The 19,446-nt window shown below is 35.1% G+C and overlaps 1 protein-coding gene across 1 annotated transcript; it reads right to left on the bottom strand.

Moving 5' to 3' along the window:
• Nucleotides 1–2,711: 2,711 nt before the first annotated feature.
• Nucleotides 2,712–13,529, bottom strand: LOC121407224. The gene is made up of 6 exons (XM_041598191.1): nt 13,443–13,529; nt 11,182–11,394; nt 10,411–10,572; nt 9,398–9,596; nt 7,513–7,708; nt 2,712–6,777 (listed from the first exon to the last, which is right to left on the bottom strand). The coding sequence occupies exons 2-6, from the start codon at nt 11,386–11,388 to the stop codon at nt 6,582–6,584; spliced, it is 960 nt and encodes a 319-aa protein (XP_041454125.1). The 5' UTR covers nt 11,389–11,394; nt 13,443–13,529; the 3' UTR covers nt 2,712–6,581.
• Nucleotides 13,530–19,446: the final 5,917 nt, after the last annotated feature.

The raw sequence follows: 19,446 nt of genomic DNA, 5'->3' as shown, positions 1-19,446 counted from the left end.
AAAGCGCCTATTACCTGAGGATACAAAGCGCTGCTATTATTACCCCGGCTTTAGCTCGAGCTACCATCACCGGCGCTCAGTGCATGCAAGGAATTAATCCTGCCGGGTACCCATTCACCTCACCTGGGTAGAGTGCAGCACAGTGCGAATAAATTTCTTGCTGAAGGAAAAACAATCCATGATTAGGATTCGAACCCACGACCCTCTGTTTGAAAGGAGAGAGTCAGAACCACTAGACCAAGACGCGCCCACTAAGATCATATTTCAGCCTTCTCTCTTTCCTTTTCTTTCTTTTAAAATTATTTTAGGAGGCCATGCAAGCGCCCCAAGCCCCTATCTCATTTGTAGGCCACAGCCCAGCACCCCCGCTTCGAAGGGCCATGGAAGTTGCTATTAGAGGGGGCTCAAGAACTTGATGTCCCTCTGCATTATGGGGGTGCTTTGACTTCATGGATATCTGTGACCCGTTTCATAAAACTTGTTATGATAACAAATTTGCAATAACAGTTAAAAGCTACAGAAACCTATATATCTGATTGACTGATGGCAAATTTGTTATTGTCCATTTGTTACTGACAACGAGTCTTTGTAGAACGGGAAATTTTGATTAATTTACTACAGTCATGCTTTACAATAGCGCAAATCAAAATTTACATCACAGAAAAGAATACCTATTGTTTATCAATTATAATTATGTAGGCCTATATCGAATTATTTGGGAGGAAAATCAGGAAATGATATTTTAGGCCATCATACAGACTAAGTGTTCGACATAATTTTCCCCTTAAATTTGGGTTTTGTGAGGTCTTAAGTGCTTTTTTCTGACTCACTCAATAAAATGGCTTTATCCGTGAATTATATCCTTCATCAACCCACTTAAGACATGTAAGACGAGGGCCAATGTCACATGCTCTGTATTAGTGTCTCGCATCTTTTTAACTGGGATAATAATATTAAATTTCAAGATACAAAGGGACGATTAACTACCAGCTAAAGTTGAAATCAGGTGATACTCTTACACTTCTCAAAAGAACAGTACATGACCTAGATACACTCCCTGACGTCACGATAATACACTCTTCAAGTTGGTGAAGGGGATGTTTGTCAAAGAAAGCAAAAAATGTCTTTAAATGTATAAGTTCCCAATTTTCAACCCAATTTTAAAAACGCAGCATACCTTGGGATATTCGTTAAGTTTCTCGTCCGGGTAAGGAGGGGTAGGGTGGGATGCCCCATGTATCCCCCTCGCTACCCCGAATCCGCGCCTAAACCCTACGCCCTTGGGAAACGTACAATAGTCACTGCGAAATCAACATGATCTTGAACTTATAACTGAACTCATTTTCCAATAACAGATACACACTTATCTCCTTCGGAATATTAGCTTGACATACTTAGGTAGGGACTTTCTCTATAAAGTACAGAGACAAAACAATTTTTTTTCTATCCCTCTTTCTACTCCTTTTTTGTTTGTTTTCATAATCTTGTTTCCACTGTTATTTGAATTATTTCTATGCCTTTATCGATCCCGTATTTTCCCTTTTTTTTACCTCTTATATTTTGTAACTTTCATATTCTTTTTTGTTTGTAGATACTGCCTAACACAATTTTAGGAACTTTCTCGTAAAAGTCACTATTGACTTTAGTTCAAGTTATCCTTCATTCATTCCTTACCAAATAGATCTGGAGTGTGCATGTGTGGGTTTTTTTCATTTATTGTTTTTCTTAAACTTGAAGAGTATGTTTTAGACGTTCAATGTTTTTAGACATGGAATTAGGTCTACTTGAAAAATCACAAGAGATAGGAACACCCCCTGCTCCCTGTGACACCACCACTTGTCCCCTAATTGATCTTCATCAATACCACCACAACAACCACCACCACCCTCAAAACCAGTTTTTAATCGGCATCCTCACTATCATCAAAATTTGTTCAAAATCGCAATTAAAATAAGACTCTTATGACAGTTTGAAGTTTTGCTTATTTTTCACAAAACCGTTATGCACAACTCAGTGATGGGCAAATGAGTCAATGATGTCACTTATTCACATTTTTTCTGTAATAAAGACTTTCTTGTGTGAACCACAAAAGGTTGAACAAAAAAAAAAACAAAAAACAGTGGCAATTCCACATGTTTTCAGGGAGGAATAAAACTTTGTTTCATATTACAATTATGAGAAAATTAAAATTTTTCATATTTCAAAAAAATACAAAAGATATTGTGAATTTGTATTGTCATCAGGCCCTTCATTTCACATTCTTTTTTTATGAAATATTCCGTGTTTGGCTTGTTTGATTTTTTTTAAATTCAAATCTTTTCATGTGGATGGCCTTGCCCTGTAATGAAATTAACATTGTTTGAGCTAATACAACTTGTGCCCCTTCGAATCTTAAAGATATTTCACATCATCATGCTCTTTACAATTTACACCCCAAGCACACCACCAAATCTCAAAATTCATCGATAAAAAAGTAATACAAATCTCATACCATTTGCAAATTAGTAAGAAGGCATAATTCAGGGATCGCATAACTACCAAAATTGAGGACACAGCTAATGAAACAAAGAATTATGAATAACTGTTTAATATTCAATAAAAAAAGATAAATACATATCAATACATCAGCATAAGACCTTGTTCACCAAATAACCTCAAGTCTTACATTAACAAAGCACATATTAAAAGAAAATATATTTCACAAAATATTATAACCAAAAAAGTTGTTTAATGACAATGACTGATAAAAAACATGTAAAATAGTTGTATTCTGAAGTGCACCCTGATGTCAATATGATTTTGATAAAGGCAGGAAAGTAAGAGAAATGTACCAGTAGATAGGTTTAACTAACCCATAAAAGAATAACTGATTGCTGAATTTTTAAAGTTTTCAATTTATGATATCATAATACATGAGAAGCTCCACCTCTCTTCATTCAAAATATAAAGTAAATTACCAGTTCCTTAAACGCCCATAATGAATAAAATATTTTGTTTCATAAAATGTTAAAGAAAATAAATGTTTGATTGGAGATCGATGTTGAAGGCACAGGTGATTCAATTATTTACATTGGTGCTAAAAAGTTAGTGAACCCCACCACAAAATGCACACCTTCATGCTGAGTGTTGAATGTAGACAGCAACTCTACAATGTACGGTGAGCCCAGAGAAACAAACTTTATTGAATGTTATATTTTATTACCTGACCTTCCCATTATTCTGTTGGGGTTCACTAACTTCTGAGCACTACTGTATTTTCTGATTTGAATTACACTTAGGCACCTTGTAAAAAAAAACAGAGCTGTGTCTTTCCTACAGGAATACCATGCACCATGGCTCTGGGAGCGGGGGTGCTGAGGCACCCAGAACAATTTCCTTGGGTGTGCTACGTGTATTATTATCTATATGCAGTAAGCCCAGGGGTGCTGCGTGTATCATTCTCCACAGGCAGCACCCCATGTATTCTGGAAGTTGGGCAGAAATGGAAAATGTAACCAAAATAACCCTCATTTTGTAGCAAAAAACTGTTGTTTTTTTTTTCTTTCTTTTTTTGGGGGGCTTTTCAAACTTTTCAGGAACAATTTGACCTCTATTATGTATTGACATCAGCACCCCCTGTAAAAAAAATGTTCCCAGGGCCCTGAATACCACAAACAGCTTTCATTAGCGATCCTACATTTCATCATAGACAAAATTATGGGGACTGCAGGAAAGCGATAGTTCAAAGGCACAATGTGCCTGTAGGGGATTCATGCCATTAAAAGGATACAGCACAAGAGTTGTCTTAATCAAATTCATATCATGTGACATATGGGGTATCTGCTTGCATGTGACATCACTATATCTAAACATAAAATCATACCCCTCTTTATAAGTATTTGATGGATTTTTTCCTTCAAAATTCATTACCATTTCTTCACTATTTCTCATAAAAAAACAGCATGATATTATGGCTAACTTTTCTGTAATAAAATTTGAACTTTGTGCGTAATGCCCGAGGTATATCTTGTATTAAGTAGAAATTACATTCATTTTCATTTCGAAGTCACATTTACAAAAAAAATGTACATTACTGTTAACACTTTACTTTCACTACATTTCAAAATACAGTCCCTGATATTCTATCGAATCTACAATGATTCATATAAAACATACAAACAGTTAAATACATACTGATGTATAAGCATAACTTAATGTTATAAACAAAATATAGGAGGGCTACATATACATCATCAGCTCACAATAAAAAAGTTACCAACTACATGTACACCAACAAAACTTAACTACAATAAATTGAACTAGATGACAACATTATCAATAGATAAAGAGAGAGAGAGAAGACAGGAGCAAGAGAAAGAGACAGAGATAAAGAGATACAATTAAGAGAGTATAGCAAAATTGAATTAAATATCTCATAAATTTAGGGGTATAACAAAAAAGTAGAACACACTGATCTTGCTTACATGAACGCGTAAATGTCAATGCCCGAGTGAAAACAAATAAAAAGTCATTAACACAACACTATGGTACCAATTATCATTGTGACAAGAATAAAGTTATCGCCATCTGTGAGGAGGGGAATACTTAAGACAACCAGAATATGATATAAGATCTACCAAGGCAATAAACGCATTATAAGTGGGTAAGTTCTGTTTCACTGAAAATCTATACCAAATTAGTATTTTATAATGTATATAGTACAGCATCTACAGTTTTACATGTGCACATGAACTAAAATGACTCATTACGTACACAAATCATATTCATGTTGATTACATCATACTAATTTCACTCCAAAAAATGTGTAGAAAATATAAAAAGTCAATCCTTTCGAGAACCTTATCTTATTTTCAAAATATAAATTTCAAGTACATTAATATATCAATTCATCCTTGTTATTTTTTTTTAGATTAGACAAATAAAGAGATTCTTCCTAAAATAACTGAAAAATACTGAGAAAACCCAATCCCTATTCATATTTCAGGTGTTAAGTACAAAAGCAGTTTTATTTCACTTTTTTTTTAGATTTGTAAAACATCAAAACAATTCTTTTGGCAGCTTATTTTTTTAAAGCACAAGTTCTGAAAATGATCTACTGGGCATTGTAAATGAACTCGAGTTTAGGCAGGTGAACAACCAATTTCAAAGAAAGCTTAAGGGAGACGTTAAACAAATAAAGTAATCAAAAACCGAATTCGTCAATGCCAATAAAACCTGACGATGAGTCCAGAAAGAATGAGACGCTTTTAACTGATAATAGCACTAGGAAATACAAAGCTGCACAGGAAAACACCATCAAAGACATTGAAAAAAAAAATGAGACTTAATTGCCCAAGTGTACTAGTATCTCTCTGTGATCGGACATGGAAATGAGTAAGGAGAATATTACGACTTTTTTCTGATACATAGAAAACGGCAAACGTGAGAAAAAAAAGGAAATAAGATAGATGACGGGGAAATTCCTGAATTCTGTGTAAAAGCGGTAAAGTGGCATCCCTGTTTAAAGCTATAGGAAAAGTACTCCATGACAATATTAACAGTATATGGCGCCATACCAACAGGTAAGAAACACGCAGAGGCAAGAGAGAAACAGAGTGGAACTTTGTGCACGTTTGACCTTTTACTTGTTTCCAATTGCCTTGAAAGAGCTCGTTGTTGCTTTATCTAGCTGTTTGATATTTTGTTGACATCAATGAGGTAGGGAGCTTACGGCAGAATAATTGGAAAATCAATTGACTGACATAGATTTGGTTCCTGTTTATATACGTGTAATTCCTATCTAGTAATCAGGATTGGTACCCTCTATGTTATGGAGTATTCTCATTTACCAATTTCGTTTCTTGATTTATGCTACTCCTATACTTGTCTATTCATTGAGAGTGGCACCCTTCATTCTAGGAGCATTCTCATATTCATATAAGTGTTGATTTACAATAATAACAATACTCAATTTTTACATTGCACAAATGACAGTTAAGTCACTTAGCGCTCTAAAAGAGATTGAAAAGGAAAAATAATCATATTGAACCTAAATACATCATTAAACATAACCTAAAAATATCATTACACATATTTAAGAAAGAATTTTGACAATGTGTAACTACATGAACATAATACATCATTAGGAATTCTGAGCTTTTCTTTAAATATTTTTTTGTAGTTCCTGCATTTTAATTTGGAGCTGCCCCTCTATGTTAGGAGCAATCTCACTTGTGAATCATATCTGTTCAGTTGAAGTGACACCTTCTAGGACCATTCTCATTACTACTTTTTTTTCCATTCGATTTGTTCATTTTGAGAAGTGCCGTTTATATTAGGAGAGTTCTGACCACAGACGATAATACATGACATCATACTAATCAGGGGGGGGGACACAATAGTTCCCCCTCCCTACCCCTGACCAACAGGTTCACTGCCTGAATTTACATCAGTGGTTGACACCAAATTATTTATCGCAGTGCAGAAAAAGTAGGAAAATCAATTAAGTTCATCTGTTCATTTTACTTTATCAGCATTTTAATTTCCAATGAACATGACTCTTAGCAGATGAACATAAAAAAAATCACTTGATTTGAGCTGACTTATGCTCTTGCAATCCCTGTCTGCTCATTTGCAGTGGCGCCCTCAACATCAGGAGGATTCTTCCCAATATTGTTATAGAAAGGGAACTCACAACAGAACAAACACTTCACCGGTGAGGGCAGAACTTGATAAAGACGTGGCCAGAACAAGATTAATGGACTCGTTGATTTCTTGAAGATTACATAGGAATCCAGTCTGTTCAGAAGATAAAAGAAAAAGGAGTTAGGAATTATTAATCTAAAGTTCTTGTTTCGTACCATTTAATGAGTGTACTTCAAGAACAATCAAATCAAACCTGACAATTTATTTTACATAATGAGAAAATTTGACAAAAATAGAATCTTGGATAATGCTATCATTCAATGTTTCAATATAATCTACACCATTGTCACATGCTAATTTTTACCAGATGGGGGTGTTGATGGTGGGCCTCGCTAATATATTTTTTATGGGCTTTGAGCCCCAGACCTTGTATTCTTAATCCTTCGCTAAAGGGAAAGGCCACTTCAATGAAGAGCTTAATTCAATAAAACAACAAAAATAAAACAAAAATAATGCTGAAAAGTAATAAAGTTGTATTCTAAAATATCACTTATTTTTCATAACCAATTACATGCACTACCCAGTCATAGGCAAATGAATGAGTCGATGATGTCACTCCTTTTATTATTACAAGGAAAAAATTGAAATATTTTGTATTTCATGTAATAAAGTACATAAGAAAACATGGGTGATGCCATCATTTGGTGGACAGTGAGAACCAGACTGAATGCATTCTCAACTTGAGTGGTGAATGAGGGGTCGACACTGACACTTGCGCAGTACTGCATAAAAATCACATTATGACGCCTATGTCAAGACGTAAATCAAAATGTGCTTAGTGTATATATGGTAGTATATATATATCCCTTTTCTCTTGTTTATACTCACTCTCCATATCTCCTATCAGCACTCTCTTCAAGGAGAGGGATCCCGCTCAAGAAGAGGAGAATAGCAGAGATGAATAGAGGGCTTAGAACTGCAATCCATTCCACATTAGTTAATACACTACAGCTCATAATGAACATCCCCCACCATAACATGATCTCACCAAAGTAGTTAGGATGCCGAGACCAGCTCCAAAGACCTGTAGAAATGAGTGAATTCAAAAGTTTGATACAACACATCTTTTTAAAACTTTCTTTGTTTATATTCAGCTTCATAAGCCAGCTCAATAGATCTGTAGAGAAAGAGTAAATTCAAAAGTTTATTGATACAATACATCCATTCAAAAATTTCATTGTTGTCTATGCTCTGCTTCATAAACCAGCTCAATATACTTGTAGAAATGAGTAAATCCATCTAAGTTTACTTGATGACAAACAGTTTGTCCTTTTTCACATTGTCATTTTAGTTTGTTTGTGTGTAGCTTCAGATAACCTCTAAAAATGAGGAAATTCATAACTTTATTTGATGATGTATAAACAGTATATCTTTTTATGTTTTCGTTTTTGTTTGATAGTTTATGTTAACCATCAACCCTGTAGAAACGAGTTCATTCATATGCACATTTGACAATATACATCTTTTCATTTTTTGTGTGTGTTTAGCCACAGAGCCCTGTAGAAATGGGTAAATTCATAACTTGATTAGATGACATATGTATCTTTTAATATTTTTCATTTTGTTCGTTCGTGTATTAGCTTCATAACATTGTAGAAAAGAGAAATTTACATCCTTTTTTTATTTGATGGCTTATGACGTGTTAGTGTAGACACAAATTAAATCATATTGGCCCATGTTCTGAACTCAGATTTAGTCAAAACATTTGTCTACACTTTGGGCTGAACTATGGATAGCCAATTGTAACACTAATCTCTTAAATGTCATATTAGTCAGATAGAGCATTTGGAACCAAATGCATAACTGAAATACTTTTTCTGCACCATCAAAAACATAGGAAAGAATAAAGTAAAAATAAGAAGTATACAATCTAAAATAAGTTTAAGAATTTTGGCTTCCCATAATTGCAGCACAGATAAATCATACTCTAATTAAACCAGATTTCACAATATGGGTCATCAGGTTCAGAACTTCACATCCACCTATAGGAATTATAGTAAAGCTTACATCAAATTGGACACCAAACTCATACCTATAGATGCAGGCCTGCAACTTCCTGGATTGAGTATGGTAACAACTAAACAACAAAGGGAGCATATTCCATGAAGTACTTTGTCAGTGGTATTATTTACTGACAACTGTTATAAGCTACTAAAATCTTTGCAACTGATTGGCTGGATGCACATTTTTCAGTGAAAATCAATGTTATCATGCTTCATGGAAGTTTTCACAAGAAAGGAAGGAAGGAAATGCCGTGCCTTCCTGAATTGAAGCACTTTCACATGACTACGCATTATATAATAGATAGTAATTACACAACTTCAGCTAAGAAATTTCAAATAATAGTATAGTGTAGGCGAAGTCCAGTTCTCTCAAGTTTCCACCTTTGAGTCCAGTTTTTTCATGGACCATGATGGATATTTAAATATTGTTAAAATGATAGAAGGGGGTATGATATGATGTACCTCATGACATACCATGTCACCCAAATAAAATAAATTCATTTTTCTGATATTTTGGCATTTTGGGAATTTTTCATATCACATAACATACCGTAATGAGGATCTGCTTGTCTGTGATGTCACAAATCAAAATACAAATATCCATAACTTTCTTTTTCTTTGACATATCAAACCTCCACCTACATTTTTCTGCTATGATTAAAACTGTTATCCTAAGGATTAAGTTCCTTTTAAAGAAAGAAGAGGCATACCTGCTTGGCACCATTTTCCTTTATTAGCTGGGTCATTCCGGAAATTAAACTTCTGTTGGTCAGCAACGGTCTCGATTAGTAGACCGATACCAAACAGGACCGTTCCTACGTAGTCCAGGGCCTCAAAAGAAGTTCCCTCATCATGTTTCTGAGCATTGATGAAGATGACTGGTAGACTCACCGTGAAGACCCATACAGCCTGCAAAAGGGTGAAAAGTAACCCCTACAATAAATCCATGTTGACTTTGTACAGCAATTATCTGGTTCCAGTTTTATTTGCAGAACATTTGTACAGAAACCACCTTCACTTAATGGTAGTCTCGACCCAAAACTTAAGTCCTAATCTCCAGACGGGAAAATCCCTAGAAAAGAATTCTGAAATCCATAGAATCAAGAGCTTTCCTGTGAGCCCGGAAAAAAAATCTTATCGCCCGGATGAATACATGAATATTCATCACTCAGTAATAGGGCAGGAAAATATAACAATTGACCCATTAATTTGATGTTCTCTTTCACTCAGCATTATCCATTGTTAATAATGTAGGTGCGAGTAAAGCTGTCATGAAAGACGGCTCCTGATGGCTCTGCAAACTTGGTGGTAAATAAGATGCAAAAAGCTGCATCACTGGAGCTGCTTTGCAGCCTCTTAGTGTAGTCTTTCCGCATCAGACCCCATACACTATGTAGAGGGAGGCATTGAGCATTAGCCAAAGTGGAGAGTAAGAGGCGAATAATTTGAGATGTCTTCAAGCACTTTGATAACAATATCCTTTCCTTGCATACATGTACATACTAACACTTCACGAGAGTTTCGATGGCATTCCCATTAAACTTCATGTTGACAGTAACTTTAGGACCATAATATACCTCGCATGTTCAATCATTTCATTATAAATGCAAGACCAGTTAACCTGTTATAATTAAATTTCTGTAATTCCAGGACTTTGTTTAGGTACTCCTTAATTCCTGTAAGCCATATATTCAATAGTCTTGACCTTGATCTCGATTCTCACCTGAAAAATCCAGAAGCCGGCAAACTTGAGGCAGTTTTCTCGCTTATCATCAAATCGTTTATCCTCGCCTATCTTGATAATTCTATACAAGAGGTACCCTGATAGGCGTATGCCCCACAAAAACACCAGAACAGTAGCCACAATCTGACGTACACCGTAAGTCTGAAAGAGAAGAATAAAAATAAGGGAATAGTCGGTGCTTTGTATGTTACTCAATATTTTCCCTTGGATTGCTTATTAAGCTAAAGCATTACCAAAATGGTTTGACACTAGCAAATTTACAAGTTCTACAAACTGCAACATGACAATTAAATTTGAGAGTTTTTCATAAAGTTTTGCAAGTAATAACCAACATGTGTGCTGTTCAAATCACTTTTACATTTCCACATACACTGTAGTTAAACACTTTTAAAGCAGATACCCAGTACATCGAGTTTAAAGTCTCAAAGAAAATATTCTTGTTGAATAGTATGTATGAAAGAGGGTGGATTTAGCAGTAGCCAGACATCTTGATAGAACAATTTTTAACTTAACGAATTGCAGACAATTTTATTCAATGGTTTTATTGTTATGACACAATATACTACTATTATTATTTGAAAACCACTGGAAAACACATTTCTACATGTATGCTATGCCTGCATTATGGACTAATTAAATTATCTTCTATATTAATCCCATAACTTTTTACTACTGGAAAATATGAGATCTTTAAAAAGCCTTATGCAGTCAAGACATCAATAATAAAAAAAATTCTGAATCATAATTTACCTGAGCAAGAAAGAAGGACAGCAAAGCTAGAACAACAAAATTGGTTCCTCCAGCAAAATCTGTGACTTTGTCAAACTTGCACGTTGCTGCTATAATGAAGAAAGATGCTTGCATTGCCACAGTAACTATGGCACAAAGAGCCAAGTTGTACTCATCAATGATAAATGGGCCTCCAGTTTGGTTATTAGACACATCTGTAGGGTCCATGTTGGACTGCAAAAAATAGATAAAATGGATGAAATTAAGTTCAAAATGGCAATATATAAAATGACACTATATAAAATGACACTTTTTAAAACAATAATTAGTAGTACAAAGTATAAATATTCAGAACATTGGTTCTAGGTCAGGCAATCCATCATCAGACATGAAATCTTTATTTTTAGTTTGACAGAGAATTAGTGTAACATTTTCAGAATTTCTGAAAAGGCATAGGCCTATGTATCAATGTGTATAAAACTTCGAACATATTAATTTCAATATCTTACTTATTAAATGATCAATGATTTAAATAATTCATAAGTATCTAGGCAAAATCATGATATATATTTTGAGATTAGGACTGAAGTTTTTAAAAAACTTCAGTCCAAATCTCAAAATGTGTTTTTTTTTGGTATAGACTAGACTGAAGTATCCCATGCATACGCACTCAGTAGTGGTGGTACCTTGTAGACATCATGTCAAGATACATGAACGCGATTGGTTGGCGCATGTATCGGTATGTTTTAGATCCAGCTACATTGGAAATAAGACAAAGCAAACTTTTTGCTTGGAATAAAAATTTTAGATTTCACATCACACATTTTGAGAAAATGATAAGCTGATATTCTCCATTAGTGACTTTATGTACATTCTTGTGCTCTGTTTCCCACATCAAAAGAGGGATTTAAGCATATAAAAGTCTAGACAGCTGGCAGCCGTCTGTTTCAAGGAGTTTTTTAACATTTTTTTTTTAATTGTCCTCGTACACAGACGGCTCGCTATCGTGCAGCCACCATTAGGGGACTTGCAATGCAAAATCCCCCCGTCGGGGCTTTTCAATATTTGTCTTTAATGAATAAAAATTTCAAAAATTATAGTGACCAGAGTGCAAACTTATATTCCCTCTTGACATCAATTGCCAAAAAACGGGGAAAAATGAAGTTAAAAGGAACAAAAACAGTGACTTACCTCGGCTGTCGCGCAAATTCACTTCCCCGTTTTATCCGATCTCAAGTACATAAACATATGGCCATTGAGTCCCCTGTACAGATCGCGCTAGAACTTCGGTCTCTGTATTTGGTGAGTGAAGCCAACGAAGTTCAGCTGAACAACCAACAAAACAGAGACCGAAGCTTTTGGTCTAATAAAAGTCTAGTATAGCCTAGTCTAGATCTGGATGTTAGTAGAACTTTATTTTTTTGGACTCACTCACACACCAATACATCAGTCCTCTCTCTTTTCAACTTTGACAACTTTGCTATAAGAACAAATATTCATCAGATTCATAACAATATCCCAGGATAAAAAACCACTAATCACTCACTTCTACATTTTACAGCATTATTATTTTTTGAAAAAGTTTATCATTTTCTTCAGGCAATGAAAAGGGGACAATCATAGATACGAAGAAGCATTGATGGCTAATAGATATTCAATAGCGATACAAGCCAATCACAGAAAGGGAATTTGACCAAGCCTCTTTTTTATGATAAAAAAGTGAGACACTAATATATTTACTACAAACGTGTACAAAAGTGAATGGGGAAAAGGGGTATCAGAATAGGGATGTCAGAAATCGGGTGTCAGTAAATGGAAACACCCCACATGAACACATGTTAATAATTTTACATATTTGGAATATTTGGGAGCTAAAGCCTACATTGTAACTTTGCCCTAAGGTAAGTCTAAAGAGTTTGACTGTGCAAATTTTGCTTTTTTTTGTGAAATAAAATGACATACCTACATGGTCATGGATTTCATTTAACTGCACATGGAACATTCTTGCGGTGCGCGAATCACCACAATTAAGAGTCAAATGGGAGTCTCCCGTCAGTGTAGGAGGAGATCTGAGAAAAAGACCAGAAAACGGCGGATTTTTCAGTCATGGGACATGGGTGTACACGTACCGCAACCAGCCGGCGCGCCGCGCCCAGCGCCAGCAGATCAACCTATATCATGTATATCGCTCGGGTCGGGAGTGGGTGAACATTCATCGCATTCGTGCGAGAACTAGATTTTCCTTTCCTCTTTTAGATCTAACGTTAGATATTTCAACTTACCAAGAATATTGCTAGCCTGAGAGCTGTTCTTAATTCTTTGTAAACTTCTCGTCTTTCTATGAAGCTTTTTCTTGCCTTGGTCGTTTGTCGTATGACCGAGCTTGTTGATACTACATGTGCAGGATAGCGGGGATCTCCGAGTGACATACGCTGTATATAACGTACGGTAAAATGGTTTCGTAACAATCACCGAATGACCTACAAAAGAACGCGTTTCCTCGCACGTGCTTGTTGTTTACATGCTTCGTAGCCTTTTAACCAGTCTTCATAAACAGAAATGAAGATGTCTGTCAGCAGAAAGACGCGCAGCATGTTGCGTACCATCCTAAGAAACTCCTGGCTGTTTTTTGTGCGAATAAAACTAAAATAGATTATGACATATTTCCTACTTTCATAACTGAACTTCGTAAAAAAAAATATGTATACATAATTATAGAATTATGAGACATATAGTCGGATATTATTCAATCAAGGTACCAGACGTTAAATCATCTAAGCATAAAAGACCTATACCAAGAGAAAATACCCAATACTGCAAAGTATCCCTATGCGGCATTTTTAAAAGTCAGCATTTCTAAAAACATATCTAACAAACAAGTTACTATAAACTCAGGGGCGGATACAGGATTTTCCAGGGGGGCACATTTTCCCTAGGAAAAAAAATTGACAAGCCGAAAAAAAGGGGGCACGGGTCTGCCCCCTAGCTCCACTGGATCCGCCGGTGTATGATGAACTTATGGGGCGGAGGCCGGGGCTCGGATGGGTGGGGACATGCCTCCAAAAAAGTTCTTTACTGGCGGAGAAAATGGAGAGAAAAGAGAAGAAAAAATACAAAGATATGTAATTATGTCAAAATATATTGCAATGTATAATTACACTCTTAAAATAGATGGGTCTGCAGATGCATAGAAACAAGACGAGCCACAATAAAAGTCACCAGATTTCCTTTTTCTTTTTACCGAACTTATTTGGAAATATAGGCCAACGTCTCAGATACTGAAAATTATCTTAAATTTGTCATCATCATCATCACCATGTATGGTAATCAATTTATATTCGTTTCATTACTTTAAAAATTATAGTCATTTGGTGTATGGAAAAGGCCGGGGCGTCAACCACACCGTGATTTTCACGTTTAAACAAATGAAAATAGAGAATATACAATTAAGCAAGGACTAAAATTTCAAATGGAAAAATATTACCTTATAGGTAATTTGTTATATCCCGGCGGTGTCGGGTTATTTTAGCCTTTCATCATATAAATACTCATGTTTAGTCAAACAAAATTGACATGTGTATGTTTTTATTTATAAATTTGCCTATTGGCATATTGCATATTTATTCATGATAAACTTCATCGCATCTATCTTGCCCTCCTCACCGAATCTTCAAACTGAAGTATAAAGAACTGATCGATAATTTCGTGAATTTGGGGACGATTTCATGGAAGACGTGTTGTAATAAAAAAGCAAACGAAATCTGAAAAGTTTTTGATCATCGTCACGAGCATGAGAACACTGCATGTGAATCTTACACACTGATACTTAGACAGTATACATGGTATAGGAAAGAGCACTTGCGTCAGATTTAAAGAGAAAGGGAAAGAGCGAAGGGTGAAATATAACTTTTATGAAAATTATTTTAAAATCTACCAAAAGTTTTTTTTGGGGGGGGGGAGAGGGTAATAAAAATGTTGAAATTTTTGCTTTCTTGCAATTTCGTTTCTGACAAACATGTTCATCAAAGTGATCAAAATTAGATGGAAGAAACTCCAGTCTTATTTCGATTTCTCAAGTCCCGCGATATTTTTAGCACTGTTTGCTAATCAGTTCAACTTGACACACCTTGTACCTACCACTCCATGAATACAGAACATTCTTGATTTATTCAGATGGTCTCCCATAATCTGCTCTCGCCTCTCTGATTTGTTAAAGACTATGCATGAGAAGGATTTCGAGCTTTCATTATTTTGTTTTATTTACAAACTGATTTTAAAAAGTGCTTCGTAAAATATATCCGTATTATTGTCTGAGTATCAACATTTTCAGCTCGAGCTGTGCGCTCGCATTTGGATTTGTCTTTTTTTTTCCTGTATTCCACCTGGGGGGGGGGGGGCACTTCCATTCACGAGTGGATACCATGCGCGACCATGGGGTCTCGAAAAGCACCCTAAACACGTAATTTCCATATTCTGAAAATGCACCCCTTAACAAGTATTGGCGTGTGAAACCCTACCATTAACAAGAATTGGAAACAAAACGATACTCTTGGCAAATATTCCCTGAAATGAACCCCTAAACAAGTACAGGAAAGTTTTATTGTCACGGGTCCTTCGGTCGTCGGCTTTACCTTATTTGGTTTAGTTCGACCCCACGTCCTTCTACACCTCGCGCAAATCGGACTCTAAACACGAAGTCTTGGGGCAAAAAGGACATCCTTTATAAAACATTTTAATTTTGTTTTATCATCCCCGTAAATTCGACCCTAAACACGTAATTTTCCTATTGAAATAGATACCCTTTTTTCATTATTTTTGTGTTTTGACATCCTTATCACGTTATGTACATAACGTGCCCTATCGTGAAAAGGACATCCTTTTTACGTGTTTTTTTTTTGGTCGCGAATGGTATCCACTCGTCAATGTAAGTGCCCCCCCCCCGGGTATTCCATAAAGATCTCAAAGTATCACTTTTCAGGTTTTATTGCCAAAACCTATCAGCTAGCGCTGCGTGCTTGCATTTTGATTGGTGAGTAATGTATACCTCTATAATAGTAATTATATAACAAACTACTTAAAAGCCTCCTTTCATGACAGTTTATTAAAAATTTCGGCTCGCGATTTGCACTCGCAATTACTGTTAAAAATATATTAATTTATGCATCCTATTCATAATTACAAAGGTGCTAATAAAATGTCTAGTTTTCAGGCCTTAATATCAACAATTTTTTTTTTCATTTAAGCTTATTAGATTAATAGATAATAAAATTTTCATGAATTCCTAAAAATCAAATTGTCCCCTTTTTTAGAAAGGAATATCGACAAGTTTAATTTGCGCTTAGGAAGAGGAGTCATCATTTTCATAAAAAGGGAGTCATCATTTTCATATGATGACAAAATGTCCTTGAAATGTCCCGGTCTTAGGTCAAAATAATAATAAAAATATCAGCTCAGTCTTGCTTCGAGCTCTTATTATTTAAGTGCGATCCATATACACTACATAATTTCCTACACAGTGCTTGAATTAGTGCTCAAATTGACCCACTAGCGTACCTGGGGGGGGGGGGCAGACTGCCCCCGACGAATCACAACTCATGCAGGGGACATACCCCTGCCCCCCTGACGAGTCACAACTGATCGTTTTTGCTTTTTTTTTGCTTGTCAATTTTTTTCTGGTACGAAATCCTTTATTTTTGGTTGAATACTTATTAAAATTTGCTTGTCAAATTTTTGGGCGGACGAAATAACCTCCAAAACGTTTGTCCCCTTTTGGAAAACGCAACTGAATTGACCCTTGTGGGATCGGAATATCAAATATTTTCAGCTCAGGCTCGCAGAAATTATGTAGTTACATACGCATCTTGCTCACGATCACAAACATTGCACAGAATGTTTAATTTTCAGGAAAAATGCATGAAATTTCCGAAAGTGTAGTTCGCGCTTCGTGTTCGCATTATTCAAATAGGGTTTATAATATTATCATACCTGTATGTCGTTTAAGAATATAGCTAGAAAGTGACTGTTAGGACTACCCCTTCAAAGAAACTAACAAAAATCAACTTTGAGCGGCCGATCGGGAAAATATGGGTGACTTTATTCACCCCCACCCCTCCTCTTGGCGAAAGCTGGACCCGCCCCTGGCACTGTCAGTTAAGAGTGATACTTTCACTAATTATACTTACTAAAACCTCTCAGATTGTCTACAGTATGTGTTTTACTAATTGGGAACATCTCTTTCAAGTTGAATGAGATTTATAAAAAGTAGCCTAGGTACGTACGTGTTAACCAAGCTGGATTTACTTCTTACTAACATGAATCAAACTTTTCAATTCTTACACATGGGCCCATCTACATAAATGTTACTTATTTTTACTCATTTTTACATTTCAATAAACATGGGAAGAAAAGACAGTGATGCATTCACAAGTCATAGACATTAAATTATTTAATATCAGTGAGAAAACTTTGCAAACATAGAAATAAATTATGAATTAAAACAGGAATTCTAGGACTATTAACATATTACTCGAGCATTCTGGTAAACACAAGCCCTTAACTAAAATTCATTTTTTACGAGTTAACTGAATTTCACTTTAAGGGGATGGTATATAGAAGGCAAATCTTAAAAAAATTAACATTCATGTAAAGTTCAAGAAAATTTGTAAATTTATAACAGCTTTGAATCAATTATTGACAGCACTAAAGTTCATCTTGTTATGCTTTTAAAGCATTTCAATTTATACTCATTTTAATATGACCCATGCTCTCAAAAATTTAGTTATAAAAACATGGGATCAAATTGATAAATATAAAACGATACATTTTTTGTCTAATATATTAGAACTATTTGTATAAAACAAAGATGTTTAAATTTGATTTAGAATAGTAAATATCTAAAATTTAATAGATTTTATATACATATTCATATCCTATAATATTTAAAGTCAGTCATTTCAAAATAATTTACTTTTAATTCATTTCAAAATGATTTACTTTTAAGTCATTTCAAATGAATACATAAGAGAACAAGGCATTACATTTCTTTCAAAGTCTTCAACAAGTGTATATGAAAGGAATTAATTTCAAGTATAAATCAATAAATATATCTATGTCTATAAATGTACATATACACGTATAAACCGAGTTCCAAAAGAAAATGGAAATTTTCACCCAGTAAAAATGAAAACATTTTTACACAGGCTAGCTTCAATGATCTTACTAAACACATATCAATAATTAAGATGGTGGTTCAATCACAGAGAGGCTAAAGACCCTCACATCAACTGGTTTCAGAATAAAAAAATCACAAAATGGCAAAAGAAAGACCAATAAAAATGAGATGGGGATTAAATTAACTACCCAGATTAATCATCACACATGTCCTTCACAGGCATGTTTAAGTGAATGGCTAAAAAAAAATAATGATGACTGGAACAATCACGTAGCCAACCACTGATCGGGGGGGGGGGGGGGTGGATAATCTGAACATAGCATATATCTGTCAGGGGTCGAGTGAGGTTGTGTGTGGCTATGTGATTAGTACATCATTTCAAAATTTGATGTTAATTTCAGGTAGCTTCTTTGTGATTGAGCCAATGTGAAGGGCAAACCTGATTTTCATTGGTGTTTCTTTTGCCACTTTGTGACTTTGGATTTTGAGACAAATTGATGTGAGGGGCTATACCCTCTCTGTGATTGAACCAATCTCTTACTTATTGACATATGCTTAGGAAAGATTATTAAAGCTAGCTTGTGTAAAAATATTGTTCATTTTGCCTGAGTGGATTTCGTACAGTGCCCTTGTAAAGTTCTTTTGGAACCCAGTTTACATACAGACATTTCCTTCAATGCCTTTGCAATGAATGAAAGGTCACCGGCATAATAGATGTAAAGGCATGTTTTGAAAGAACTGGAAATCCAAGTATTTCAGTGTGGTCATCAATATATTTCAGTTCCAATTCAGGGTCCCATAACACAAAGGTTAGCAATTGACCATGTGCTTGATTTTCATGATTGATTAGACATTGTAATAAATGCAATCAACCATGAAGTTATTCTTCAACAATGATTTTTAAGCTTTGTGTTACAAGGCCCCCTGATTCCTTTTCCCCATTAATTTCACTTTACATAAATAAAAAAAATAAATAGAAACAGTTAAAACACAGTTATGAATGATTTTTGTTTTGAGGGGGAGGTTAGATACATGCATAGAGAAGACATAACAAAGGAAAAAAATACAATTGCACAGATGTTTAACTAAACTTAGACAAGAGTATAATAGGCCAT

The sequence above is a fragment of the Lytechinus variegatus genome, chromosome 2, assembly GCF_018143015.1.
Source record: "Lytechinus variegatus isolate NC3 chromosome 2, Lvar_3.0, whole genome shotgun sequence".
NCBI lineage: Eukaryota > Metazoa > Echinodermata > Echinoidea > Temnopleuroida > Toxopneustidae > Lytechinus > Lytechinus variegatus.
This window is presented reverse-complemented; position numbering and strand designations above follow the sequence as displayed.